General features: G+C 31.6%; 1 protein-coding gene across 1 annotated transcript; it reads right to left on the reverse strand.

Annotated features, from left to right (window-relative positions):
* Window positions 1-1822: 1822 nt before the first annotated feature.
* Window positions 1823-2813, reverse strand: LOC131039670 (uncharacterized). Its single transcript, XM_057972465.2, has one exon. It carries the CDS (start codon window positions 2720-2722, stop codon window positions 2069-2071), a length of 654 nt encoding a protein of 217 aa, XP_057828448.1. The 5' UTR covers window positions 2723-2813; the 3' UTR covers window positions 1823-2068.
* Between the last annotated feature and the right edge of the window lie 11044 nt (window positions 2814-13857).

Raw genomic sequence — 13857 nt, forward strand, 5'->3', positions numbered from 1 at the left:
AAGTGGCGGTTTTATTTTTTATGTTGAGATTTGATTTTTAGTAGATTCATTCAAAGTTCTAGTGATATTTATCTAAATTAGCATGAATTATTTTTTAATTTAATTATATAATTTTTTTTTCTGATGTTTTTTTTAATCAAACTTCATGATTCATCACCAATCTAAGCATAAAGCAAGATAAGTAAAATAAATGATTTTTAGTGGACGAAGTTAATTAAAAAGAGGAGGGAAGTAAAGGAATGAGACCTAAGATGGCATAAGAAGATGGGAAGGTAACCATTGATTTGAATTAAAAAGATATAAGAAAATAATCAAGAGCAGAAATACTCAATACATAAGCCCAATATGAAAGACAAATTATATGAAAGAGCAGTGTTCAGGAAAACATCCAACAAATTATATGAAAGAGCAGTGTTAAGGAAAACATCCAACAAATTATATACAAATTATATGAAAGAGCAGTGTTAAGGAAAACATCCAACAAATTATATGAAAGAGCATGACCAAGTAAAGAAATTCAGGCAGATTAAACTATATGTTGGTTAGCATTTTGTACATATTGATCCATCCCAATTATCTGGGCATGCATAATTTATTTTACTCAATTTGTTGGATGTTATCTTGGCATTATAATTTTTGGGATCATGGTTTTGAGTTCCTTTAAATTATTTGCTTTTTTTGTCATTCTTGTCTTATTTAATCAATAGCTGAAATAAATGTTGTTAGAAGAACAATTAATAAGAGGGAAAGAAAGAAATAAATCTTCACAAAGCAAATATCAACTTGAATAGTAAAGCATAAAACAACTTCTTATTCATGTGGGTGAGTTAAGATGATAAAACAAAACTAATTAATAAGAGGGAAAGAAATAATTAAATCTTCATAAAGCAAATATCAACTTGGATAGCAAAAGCATAAAACAACTTCTTATTCATGTGGGTGAGGTAAGATGATAAAAAGCAAATGTTTTGCAACTAATTGTGAGGTTTGAATAAAAACTCTTGGTTGAGAAGGCATGGTGGATTGAATAAAAAACAAGGGTTTGGAGGTTGCTTTTTTTAAGAATAGGTTGCTTTTTTATAAGTTACAAGTGCATAGAAAAAAATGTTGAACTATTGTAATCCTTGGCCTCTTTGCTGGTGGAATTTTGTCTTGAAACAGTTTTTTCACATATATTCTGTGGTTTTTTATGATCATATTTGTTATGCTTACTGAAGTTGAATGCAACTTTAATTTCAGATTTAAAACACATATTCATATGGTTTTTTATGATTTATTCATATTTTTTTATGCATTATTGAAATCGAATGCAAGCTTCATTCAGATTTAAAACACTTTTTTCCAACAATCTTTGTCATCCTTTTCTAAGATTTTAATTTATACTAACAGCTGTCTTCCATATTGCCCACTCTCCTTTCCTTTTTTAACTAGCTTAATCTTCTTCTCTATACTTCCTTAGACAGTCAACTCCAAAAAAAAAGAAAAAGTCAAATTAAACTAATTTCATGAACCATACAATTAACATATGAACAGTCTATGAATGTCCCTCAAATTTTAAAATACATTAAAAGCAAAATAAACAGTCTTTGAAAAATGTCCCCCAAATTTCCTAATAGTATTTTTCTCTCTGAATCTTTCTATTAAATCAAAAATATAAATAATTCAATGAATTCTGAACATTTAAAAGCAAAATAAGTCAATAAATTCTGAACTTTAAAAGCATATCTTCAAAGCAACAAATGAATAAATTGATTCCCACAAACTGAATGCATCCATTCAACACAACAGTGATCAATACCATCTACCATAACAGTTCAGAGAATTAATCAACTTCCTTGTGTCATTCCCAAAATGTCATCCATTCTCAGTCATAAACAAACAACTGCAAACTTGTACATAAAGCACTTCTACAAGACAGGGCAAGAAGGGGAACGAAACAGAAGAGTTTCATTCGTGAAGCAACATCAATTCATTCAATTCGCATTGAAAACAGCTTAGATATTCCTAAAAGAATAAAAGAATCCCATACAAACTACCCTTAAGTACAAATTTCTGTTTTTTTCCCAACTCAACTTAGATCCACACTCACAAACTCCTGAGAATCCTCAACTTTCTTCTTCTTAGCAGCATCATCATCATTACCAGTCTGATTTTCAGTCTTCTCCGCCTTAACATCACAAACCACATGAGCCGGTGCCTCTGAGGGCTCCTCCCCAACCCTAGCTCTGTTCCTCTTCTTACCCTCCAAATAAAACTCATTAAACATACAGTAATGTATGATACAAGAGAGTCCCAGTGCAATCCACTGAACACAAAAGATTAAAAGAGAAAGCCCTGCTTTCAGCTTCACCAAACCAGCTCCCTCATCAGAAGAAGATGGCTTCTTCAAATGTTGCAGAGACCCTCCAGGCTTAGTAAACAGTACAAGAGACAAAATGCCCTGTAAAATTGCAGTCACTGCAGTCATGACAATGTGACAGGTATAGCATCCTGGTTGGCTGCAGGAAACACAGCCAGCTATACCAGAGACAACTGTGAGCACATCTATGGTTAGCAAAACCCAACCCCAACCAGTTGGGCTTGCTTTTATCAGAAGAATTACAACTACAGAGGCAAATGCTGCCATGAATAGAGTGTAATTGGTGTAGAAGAAGAGCTTCCTGGTGTAGATTGCTGCAGAATCCCTGTTAAAGCTGAGCTTCGATTTTGCTTCTCCACCCATTTTGCTTTTCACTTGAATGGAGAAACAGTTGGATCTGTGGGAAAATTTGAGCCCAGGAAACAAATATAAAATTTTTGGGTTTAGTAAAGGTCGTGTATAAGGAGGGATTTTAAAGGGATTTCTTGGGGGATAGGTGGCCGTTGGGAGCAATTTTTTTTTAATTATTGAAGCAACGGGTATGTAATTTGTGTCCGTTCGTTTACTTTTGTGAAATATGTAGCCGTTGGAGGCAGAGGCAGGGATCTACGTGGTGTTGTCCGTATGACTAATTGAGCCCATGTGAGATGACGTGGGATTTTGGAAAGCTTTTCAAAATAATGGAAATGAGTACGTTATTAATGGAATATTACTTGTATGACAATGAAGATTTAAGGAGTGTAAGTTCTTATCTGTCTATTTTTCATTCATTCAAAATTCAAAATTCATTCTTTCATTCAAAATAGTATGTGATCAAAAACATAAAATTTGTAAATCACAGCAGATTTTTATGTGATTTCTATTGGTTCGATTTTCTTACTCTACTTTCACAATGCTATAAAAAATGCAAAAAATCTGTTGAAAAAATTGTGTTTTTAATCAGGGGTCGTTTTGTATGGAGAATAGCCACCACCAACCAAATACAAATCGGCTTAGTAAAACAAGAATTATTTAATAGTTATATTTTATACATAAATTTCATTAAAAAGTAAACTAGCATATCTGTATTGTGAAAAATCTATGTAAAAAATGCTAAGAGGCCATGTTTCAAAATATTCAATTTTCATAAATATGAATATATCATTATATTTACTATAAAAACAACTAATAAGAATATTGATCTATGAATATTTGATATTTCTACCTTCTTTTTAGTTTGGAGTATTCTTCAATTGTTAAACAATTGTTTAATGACATTTCATAATGCCAATCTTGTTTGATGCAATTTGAAATATTTAAGCCTAGACATATTGGTAATATTTTATATTAAAGAACTATTTTTTCTCCAGACATAAATCTTAGAATTTATTGTCAATGATGCGAAATGCAATAGCTAAAGACTAATAATAAGTATAATATTAGATTTCCTTGTGTTTATATATTCATATAAGATCTCAATAGTTCCATTACATTTCACATTGCTTCTTTGCATTTTGATTCTTTTCTTTCTTTCAAACATGTATAATCCACAATCTACATTTTTAATTTATTGTATTATTCAATCCATGATACTCCAAACATTTAAAATATGAATATTGCAGTCATTGACTCGTTAATTGAATAACTATTGATTTGTGTTAGCATAATGTTTGTTATAATTGAGTAATAAAGTTGTGCATTGTTTTTTAATTTGGAAAGGTAAAATAAGATATAGGTATCATAGGATGGAAGGTAGTAATCTTATGTAAAGCATGTCATATATTATATTCTATTGTGAAGATTATAGATCCTACCCAAAAACAATATTAATTTATATTCTTACACAAAGTTCAATGTAAATTATTTGTGAACAATGATCACAATAGCCAAGAACTAACAATGTATATTGTAGAATACGAATCTGGAATCATCAAAGCAATTCAACATTAGTCATAGCTCAATCACAAAAGCTCAAATGCAATGATCAATCCTAAACACACTCAATAGAGATATGAAAACAAAACATTCAAGATTAAAAACTAAGCAAACCAAATGCAGATCTGAATATCTCCTTCATGTGGCTCCATTGTCCTTCTTTCTTCTTCAAATAACTTTGTTTGTGGATCTCACCTACAAGTGCATGATCATGATATGAAAGCAAGTAGACAAGATGATTGCTCAAGAATACTCGAAGCGTGATTGATTCGGGGGTCGATTCGTTCGATAATGTGATTATTAGATAATCTGATTCATTAGGGATTAGGGGATTCAAAAATGCGATCAATTGGGGATCTTTGATTGAAGAAATTCATCCAATTTATAGATAAATTGGAGTAAAGACAAGATTAGCATGACTTTGATATTAGAGGCAATTGATTTCAAAAATGGCACAATTGAGTGGAAAGAAGAAGGTTATGACACCTTCTATGTCATGAATTATGACATTGCCAATGCAAAGGTTAGAGGACTAGAAGCTTATGACATCTTGCTATGCCAAAAGTATGATGCATGAGAAATTCATGCTTCCACCAAAGCACAAAAATAGGGAGAACTAGAGAGAAATTAATTAGGTGGAAATTGATTTTGACAAATTAGAAAATAGGTGGAAATTAGGAATTAAGTGATTTAATTAACAATTTTTCATTTATTAATTAATTCACAAAGATGGAAGAATTAGTTAGCCAATTAAATAAACATTTAATTGTGACAAGAAGACCTAGGATAAATAAATAAATTATTTAACCTAGAGGGAGAAATGACAAACAAGGTTAAATGACTAAATCATGAAACCCTAGAAGATAAATTAGAAATGCAAGAATGACAATTTAGGTCTTGACAAAAGATAATTGATGCAGGGTCGATTTGATCATGATTTAGACTGACAAAAGACCAATGCTGACAAACGATTTGATTGATAAATGCACCAATTGACGAGGAACAATGACAAATTGATCCAAATTGACATGATTGAGAAGGACGACGATCGATGACAAATCGATCGCAAAATGACAAAATTGACAAGTTGATAAGGATCGACCAAAATCATGACTGAAAATTGTTATCGACAAGACCTAATTTGAAAGTGAGACAAATGAAGAATGTAGAAGAAGGACTCAATGCTCGCAAATGATAAAGACCAAGTGCGTGACATAGGAGAAATGTTAATGCGACGCAAAAACCCTAAAATAAGGCAATGCGCAAATGTTAAAGTACGATTCCGCAAGCGTTGACCATTTTTAGGTGTCTACATATATAATTGTAGCTTCCATCGCATCTACTTGTAAAACCCCCCACACTTGACAAATCGTTAATGTTCCATGGCATAAGCTAAAGGGAAAGGTAATGTGCTTGTATTGTTAATGTCACTACACCCTATATAAATTAGAAACATAAGCCTCAAAACCAAACACGTGTAACTCTAAAATTTTGTACATAATAAAATTTTACATTAGTTTTCTTTGTAGCGGTCTACTTTATAGAAGCTTTTAACTCTAAGAAAGGTATCTTGAGAAGCCAATTAACATACAAGTAGACAATTAACATTCCTACAACCCATATAGGAGTTGAAAGCCTATCTCAAATTACAACATTAGGTGTTTAGCCCAATTGTCTAGTCAAGGCTCTATAAGGCACCCACACTTGAAATTTGAGGGTTCATTCATAGTAATTACATGCCATTTAATTTTATTGTGGGGATAACGTTTTAATTAATTCTTTACTAATGGAGGATAATCATGGGGGCTTCACTGGCTAGACAATATTATATCACGTGCATTCATATTGGGGGGTTTAATATCCCAAAAATGAGGGTACAATATATTGCCTATCGGTGAAAATAGAGGGTTTTTTATTCGGGCTATGAAAAAAATAATATTTGGTGAAAATAGGGGAGCTTTTAATTTAGCCTGTGTATTGGGAGGGGGTGACAAAAAAGGAGTTTAGGGCAATATTTTTTGAAAATAGAGGGATTCTTTAGTATGCCATGAATGCACATACTATAACCCAGGTTCTTTAAGTGAAGCCCCCATGAGGATAATATTATAGGTATGTTTCTAACTTCAACTCCTATTTGTGATGCTCCTAGATGGCTTGAACACTTCACCTTCTTCTAGCCTCTTTTCTTATCCTACAAGGCATCTACTTTTACCTTATTCATCCTTTTCTCTTACTGATTGAATTCTTTCTTCTTCTCCTAAAAGGTAGCTAATCATTATTTCTCCTTACTTTTATCATTCATTACCTATGAGCCTACCACACACTATCACTAGAGAAAAAACATCACTCCAACATGCCCTACTAGTACTAAGATATTTTTGGAGAGAATTGAACCTTGGTCTCAAACATGCTCAAACCAAGTTTTTCTACCATGTATGTTTTGTTCATTGGATTCATAAGAGAATCTGCAACATTATCCAAAGTGTCAAATTTCTCTATCAATATCTTATTATTCTCAACCATTTCATGAATACAAAGTGATATTGAACATCAACATGCTTAGTACAAGCATGATACATGGGATTCTTGACCAAACAAATCCCACTATGACTTTCACATGTAATCCTCATAGTCAGGTACAATCAAATCCAATGCCAATACCAAGTCCCTGTAACCATATTGCCTCCTTAGAGGTATGTGTAGCAACTGTATACTCTACTTCAATGGTGGACAAAGCAACTATGGTTTGCCTCTCATTCATCCAATGCAATACTCCTCCAAACAAAGTAAACACATAGCCACTAGTGGAACTTCAACTATCCAAGTCACCTACCCAATCTACATTCACAAATCCTTGTATGTCCAATGACTTAACCACATCATCAATACCATGATAAACCAAACAATAATCAAAATTACCTTGCAAATATCTAAACACCCTCTTAGAAAAAGTCCAATGCTCTTTACTAAACATAAACCTGCTTAGAACTCCCACTACTGGGCAATATTTGGTCTAGTGCAAACCATTTCATATGTTAAACTCCCAACAACATTAACATACTTGGAACCTTAGACATATCCTCATCATCATAAATACTAAGACACATGTCTAAAATCAATTTAGTTCCAACCATAAATGGAATATTGATTGGCTTACAATCATGCATAGTAAACCTCTACTAAATAGTATCGGCATATATACTCTAGCTTAACCAAATATTTTTATGAACCCAATCTCTATTGATCTCCATCTTTAGAATATATTTTGGAGCCTCCAAGTCCTTCACATCAAATGTGCCAAAAAATTGAACCTTGAGTTCTTTAGTCACCATGTTGTTGTTACCAATAAACAACATATCCTCAACATACAAGACAATAAATAGTATCTAATCATCAATAACTTTAATATAAATAGAATGATCCTTCACACTCCTCATATCACCCAACTTCAATATAAAATTATCAAAATTATGGTACCACGTCCTAGGTGACAATTTCAAACTATACAAATATCTCTTTAACTTGAAAACCAATTATTCTTTCCCTTTTACAATAAAACTGTCAAGCTGTCATAAATAAATCTCCTCCAAGATCCCCATGCAAGAAAGTAGTTTTAACATTCATTTTCTCTATCTCTAAATCATAAGTAGCAACAATGCATAATAGGAATCTAAGAGAAGTCAATTTTGCAACAAGAGAGAAAATTCCATCGAAATCAAGTCCCTCTCTCTAGGAGTAGCCCTTGGCCACCAATATAGCCTCGTACAACTCCACGGGGGCTTCACTAGCTAAGAAATATTATATCACATGCATTCATGTTGGGGGGTTTAATATCCAAAAAATGAGGGTACAATATATTGCCTATCAGTGAAAATAAGGGGCTTTAAAATTTGGACTATGAAAAAATACAATATCTGGTGAAAGTAGGGGGCCTTCAATTCGCACTGTGTATTGAGAGGGGGTGACAAAAAAGGAGTTTAGGGTAATATTTTTTGAAAATAGGGAGATTCTTTAATATGTCATGAACGCACGTGATATAACCTGGGTTCACTAAGTGGAGACCCCGTGTACAACTCTAACTAGCCATTTGCTCCAAATTTTATTTAAATACTCATTTGCATCAAATGTACTTCCTTCCTTGGGGCAAATTGAAAAGATCCCAAGTGTCACAATTGTCCAAGGCCATCATCTCCTCTTGCATGGCATGTATCCAAGACTCACATTCCTCTTAAGAGAGAGACTCGCTAAAAGAGCTAGTTGTGTTTCTAATTTAGGTAATTAGGTGTCTTCTAAAATGTAGGGGAACTCAACTCGAAATCAAAGCTAATCTAAATCTATGGATGACCACTCTCAGGTTACCAAAGAGGTCATGGTTCTGCATGACCATATTATTAACAAGGACTTGGAAGCTGCTAAGTTATTAAGGAATTACAGTAGGATGGTTCGGATTTAGTCCCTATCTCATTTGTTGTTGTTTGTCTATTATGTTGTTGTTGTTGGTCTTAGTCTGTTTCTTTATTTTGGTAGCATTTTGATGTAAAGGGTTTTGGGGCCCCTTCAAAACTTGTTTTAACTAATAAAAAATTAAAAATAATTTTGCTTCATTTTTTAAGTAATCAAATGAAGTCATTTGGAAATATTAGTTAATAAATATATGTATCCCTTAGTATTAGTTTTTTAAAGGTTATGAATTGTAATATATTTTATTTAATATTTTCTTCTTTTAATTTATAATGAATGCAAGTCAATTATGAAAAGTAATGAAAAATAACAAATATTGTTAAAAAATATCAAATATATTTTAATATCTTTATTTAAATGTAAAAGGAAAAAGAAAAAAAATGATATATATGCTAAGAGAAATATAATATAGAATATTTATAAGTACAATTTTTTTTCTTACTACTAATTCAAAAATTAATAATAAATTAAAAACTACCAAATTCTAAGAAATTGTGGACTTTTTTTATTCACAATGAAAGTTATGCAAAAAAGAATAATGTCACTAAATAATTAATAATTAAATCTATTTAAATATCCTTATTTTAATGAAAAAAAAATATTGATATATATGCTAAGAGAAATTTGTTATAGAATAATATAAGTATGATGTTTTTTTACTACTAATTCAAGAATTAATAATAAATTAAAAACTACTAAAAAATTCTACACAATAGACATTGGGAGTTAATTCTAAGAAATTGTGAACATTTTTTATTCATAATGAAAGAAATGCAATAAGGAGTAATGTCACTAAATAATAAATAATAGGAAAATTGATTGAAAAATAAAAAATAAAAAATGATAGAAATTAAAAAAAAATAATAATTGCAAATTGAATATACATAGAAAATGTCCAAATTCATTATTTTATATCATGCTTACTTTTGTGACTATTTTTTCTCTATAATTCGACACATTGAAAAATGCTAAAAAAATATTAATTTTGAGCCTCCCATTTAATCCAAAAATTGTGAGAGGCTATTATGGGTTCACCTAATTCATATATATAATTTTATTTTTAATTTCTAATATTATTTTATCAAAATCATCTAATATATACTGATATTATCCTCTCAATAAAAAGATGCATTGTTGTGACCAAATGTGTGAACTTTCTATTCTTTACAATAAACCCTAGCAGACTTATCAATATTTTTTGCTTTGTAAGTAGCTTGTCATTTCCTTGTATACATAGCAACATCTTCTTGCAATTGAAAATTTTACCATCTCCTCCTCTATACCTCGAACTCTTTTATTGTTATTTTTAGGTGGATTTTTTTCAACCAAGTAAAATAATATCCCTTGCAAGTATGTTATAGGCCCTGACTTGCTACATTCATTTAGTATATGATTTGCACTCAACTAATGTTTTTAATTTTGAAACTTATATTTTTGTGTTTTTTAATCCTTATTTTCCTTCCTTTGTTTTGTGGTGTATTGTTCCTTATTGTGATGTCCCTCCAAATCTTAATGGAGATTCAAGATCGCTTTTGTCGATTTTTTACTACCACACACATAGATAATATCTCTTGCAAGTATCACATCCCACACTATCTAGAATGACCTCTCCTTATCACTATAATAATTTTGTATATCACTATAATATTTTGTATACAAAACACAATTGAAACTATTACTAGATTTATTTGTTTGTAACAGATGTTTTAATTTTTTCAATGCTACACAATTCTGAAAGTTTCATCATTCCAATCTTTTTAGATCTTTGTGGAGCTTGATCATCATTAAGAAACTTTTTTTTCAATTCCTTGAGAACAAGCCCTAAAGGTGCCTATAACACCACCCAATCCAAATATTGCATTTTAATTATAGGTGGTTGAGAATGGAGCTATAAAGGATGAATTAAAAATCGTACAAGTCATCTTACCCATAGAAGAACACTAATGTGGTGTATGGATGCCACCATGACAGAGAAAACATAACAATGTGTGAAGTTATCACACAAATGTAAAAATAGAAGGTAGATAAGATAGAGATGCAATTACTTACAAATTTATGATTCTATCTCCTAATCCAATATGATTTTCAATAAAACATCAAACAATCTTAATTGCTAAAAAACTACAACTATGATATTTATATTAAGATTCAACTATGCAATTTTTGTGTCGAATTCATTGACCTATATTTCATGAGTAGTGGTTCGCATGCACCCATCTCTTATGACAATGAATGGCCCGCTTAGCACTCATTTTATGTAGGTTATGCTCAAAAAGTGAAACATGAGGTTTTCCTAGGAGGTCACTCATCCCAATAGTACTGTAATCTAAAGATGCTTAACAATGAAGTTTTCTCCAAGTTCAAACCTACTTAGCTTACTACCCTATTTGCAAAACATTCAACAAATATTGTGTCTCATGAAACATTCATTATAGAATCTCTTAAGCTCATCGATTGATAAATAGAAAGTATTTTCTCCAACATCTTTTCTCTTCACTTTACTATTTTTTTTTTTAATTATCTCTTCTTTTTCCCAAATAAAAAAATGCTTTCCAACCTTTGAAATGCTTTACATTCATGGTGATTATAAAATGATGGTTTGTACTTGATTGAGATCCATTTTCCTATTTGAGTTTTTAATCTATGCTTCTTAACTTGGAACTCCATGTATTCATCATTTTGTGGAAAGTCTTAGTTTGTCATATCATTTACTTCAGAAAATATTATGTCACTCCACTTCTCTAATTATTACGCTTTTGTTTTCTTTTCAAATGGATGGTGAGTAAGAAAAGGGACAAGCATTTGTGACGTCGTTGATTTGTTTGTTTCGATCCTTTGAAGCCGACCATTCGTCCCCTTAACGCCCATTCACATAGACGCTATGCTGTCTATATACATTAGACTCGATGGACATGGACATCAGATTGTCTAGATTAAATTCACAAGAAAACATACAAGTTAATTTTATGTTGTATGATCTATCCATCCAGCAAATGGACACATATTTGACCATAAATTTTAAATTAATATTCATAAAGAGATGGATATTGTCTTTTTCAAGTACAAAGTTCATGTCCATATAAAATTATAACTAGCAATTGTATTTGATGTGCAATAGTATAGGATAGGTATTCTCATTTAGTCTTATAAGCAATCATCAAAATCCAAAGAAACATAATTTTTCTAAGGGTATAACATAAGGAGTTGAAATATGATGTTGATATTGTAATCTTGTAAATTTGTTTATAAGATGAATGCAAATCGGTTTAGAGCATTACGTGTTTGATATTAATTTTTTTAACTAATGCAAAAGTTTTAGTCAAACTCCTTCAAATTAAAATTCTAGACCCATCTACACCTTTGAACATGAAATGAACTTGACATTTGAAATTATTGGTGAGTCAATCAATGAACCATATATATGAGAGCTTATGTTTGCTAAAGAACATGCAAAATGTCACTAGATGCAAAAACCCTCATAAACTTAATTGATGTAAAGTTTGGATCCATAGACATTAAAACCTCGATGAACCATATATATGAGAGCTTATGTTTGCTAAAGAACATGCAAAATGTCACTAGATGCAAAAACCCTCATAAACTTAATTGATGTAAAGTTTGGATCCATAGACATTAAAACCTTCCAAACTTAAAATTATAAACTTTTAATAAGTGAAATCTACGAGCTTTTTTATTCCAATATTCATTTGTCATGTTTCTTGTGGACTTAACTTGCCCTATATAGAAAACTTGAGTGGATGTTTGAAGTTTGAAATATCAATTTGAAGTCACATTGGACCCATGTCTAAGAGTCCAAAGAGCAAGAACTAGAGAGGGCCTCATGTTCAAACGTCATTTGCTTCATGCCTATGTTCTTGGCAAGCCAAAAAAATCTTATGCCATGAAGCTTAGTGAGTGGCCTTGGTCCATAGTATTTATACTCTCACGTTGCAATTATAAGACCATGCTTGGGTGGATTGAGGTTTGATATGTGGCTTGATAGTGACACAAATTGTCGCCTAAGGGAATCAAGAGTAGACACATGTCCCCACATGGTCAAATGATTCTAGGTCCACTATTGTCTATGAATTCATTGCAAATCTCAAACGTGAACATAATATAAATTTTTACCTATGATGCTTCTAGATTTGTTCAGTAATCTTCCTGAACCGCCAAGCTTGATAATGTTAGTCATGATAAAGAGACTCATCAAAACTAAGTGGATCTTCCAATTCCATTGGAAACATGTGAAACATTAGATTTTAGCACATAAAAATTCTAAACCTAATGGGAAAATTTTGACTCTTAAAGAAATCTAAAAATTTAAAACTTTGAAATCGTCAAAGGCAATAAAGCATACAAAATATGATTGATGGACCTAAGCTTTTACCAAGTAAAATCTATGTCATTTTTTGTTCTTACTTCTTGTGGGCCTAATAGTTTTAGTAATAAAACTCTGAAGGGGCCCCCACATTAAAATTTTATTTTGCTTCATGCTCATGTTCTTGTTGAGACCTTAAAAACATGCAATAGAGCTTAGCAAGCAATCTTAGGCACTCCATGTTATTTATACTCTCAAGTCCATCTTTGTAAGGTGGTATCCAAGTGAATTGGGGTTTGACATGTGGAAGGTAGTGGCATGGATTAGAGCTCAAGGAACAAAGAGTAGACGAGTGACGAGCTTGTCAAGTTTTATTAGTCCTTCTGACCAATCAACAAGTTTTATGGACATAAGTTATTAACACTATTTGATTAAATTTGATAGCTTCTTATTCAAGGATTGCATCTTCTCCAACTAAGCTCCAAACACACCTCCACCATGAGCACTCAATGCCTCCTTAGGTTTAATTGTAGCTCTCTTAAGAGGAGTTACAAACAAATCAATCAAATTATTCAACAAAAATATTTGTAGGAGTCAAACCTTAATAATAGTGTTCAAAGCCCTATGTGTCGACTTAGTAATAAAATCTTACTATACCATGGCTTTAGAATAAGGAGAGCCTTGCATACTTAGACCAAATCCCTCAACATTGCCTTACAAAACCCAATGTCATAGGAATTAGGTGGTAGAAATGATGTTAAGTGATTTTGAAACCACACCTTTGCACTAAGAATCCCTACAA

This window comes from Cryptomeria japonica, chromosome 5 (assembly GCF_030272615.1).
Source record: "Cryptomeria japonica chromosome 5, Sugi_1.0, whole genome shotgun sequence".
NCBI classification, from domain to species: Eukaryota; Viridiplantae; Streptophyta; class Pinopsida; order Cupressales; family Cupressaceae; genus Cryptomeria; species Cryptomeria japonica.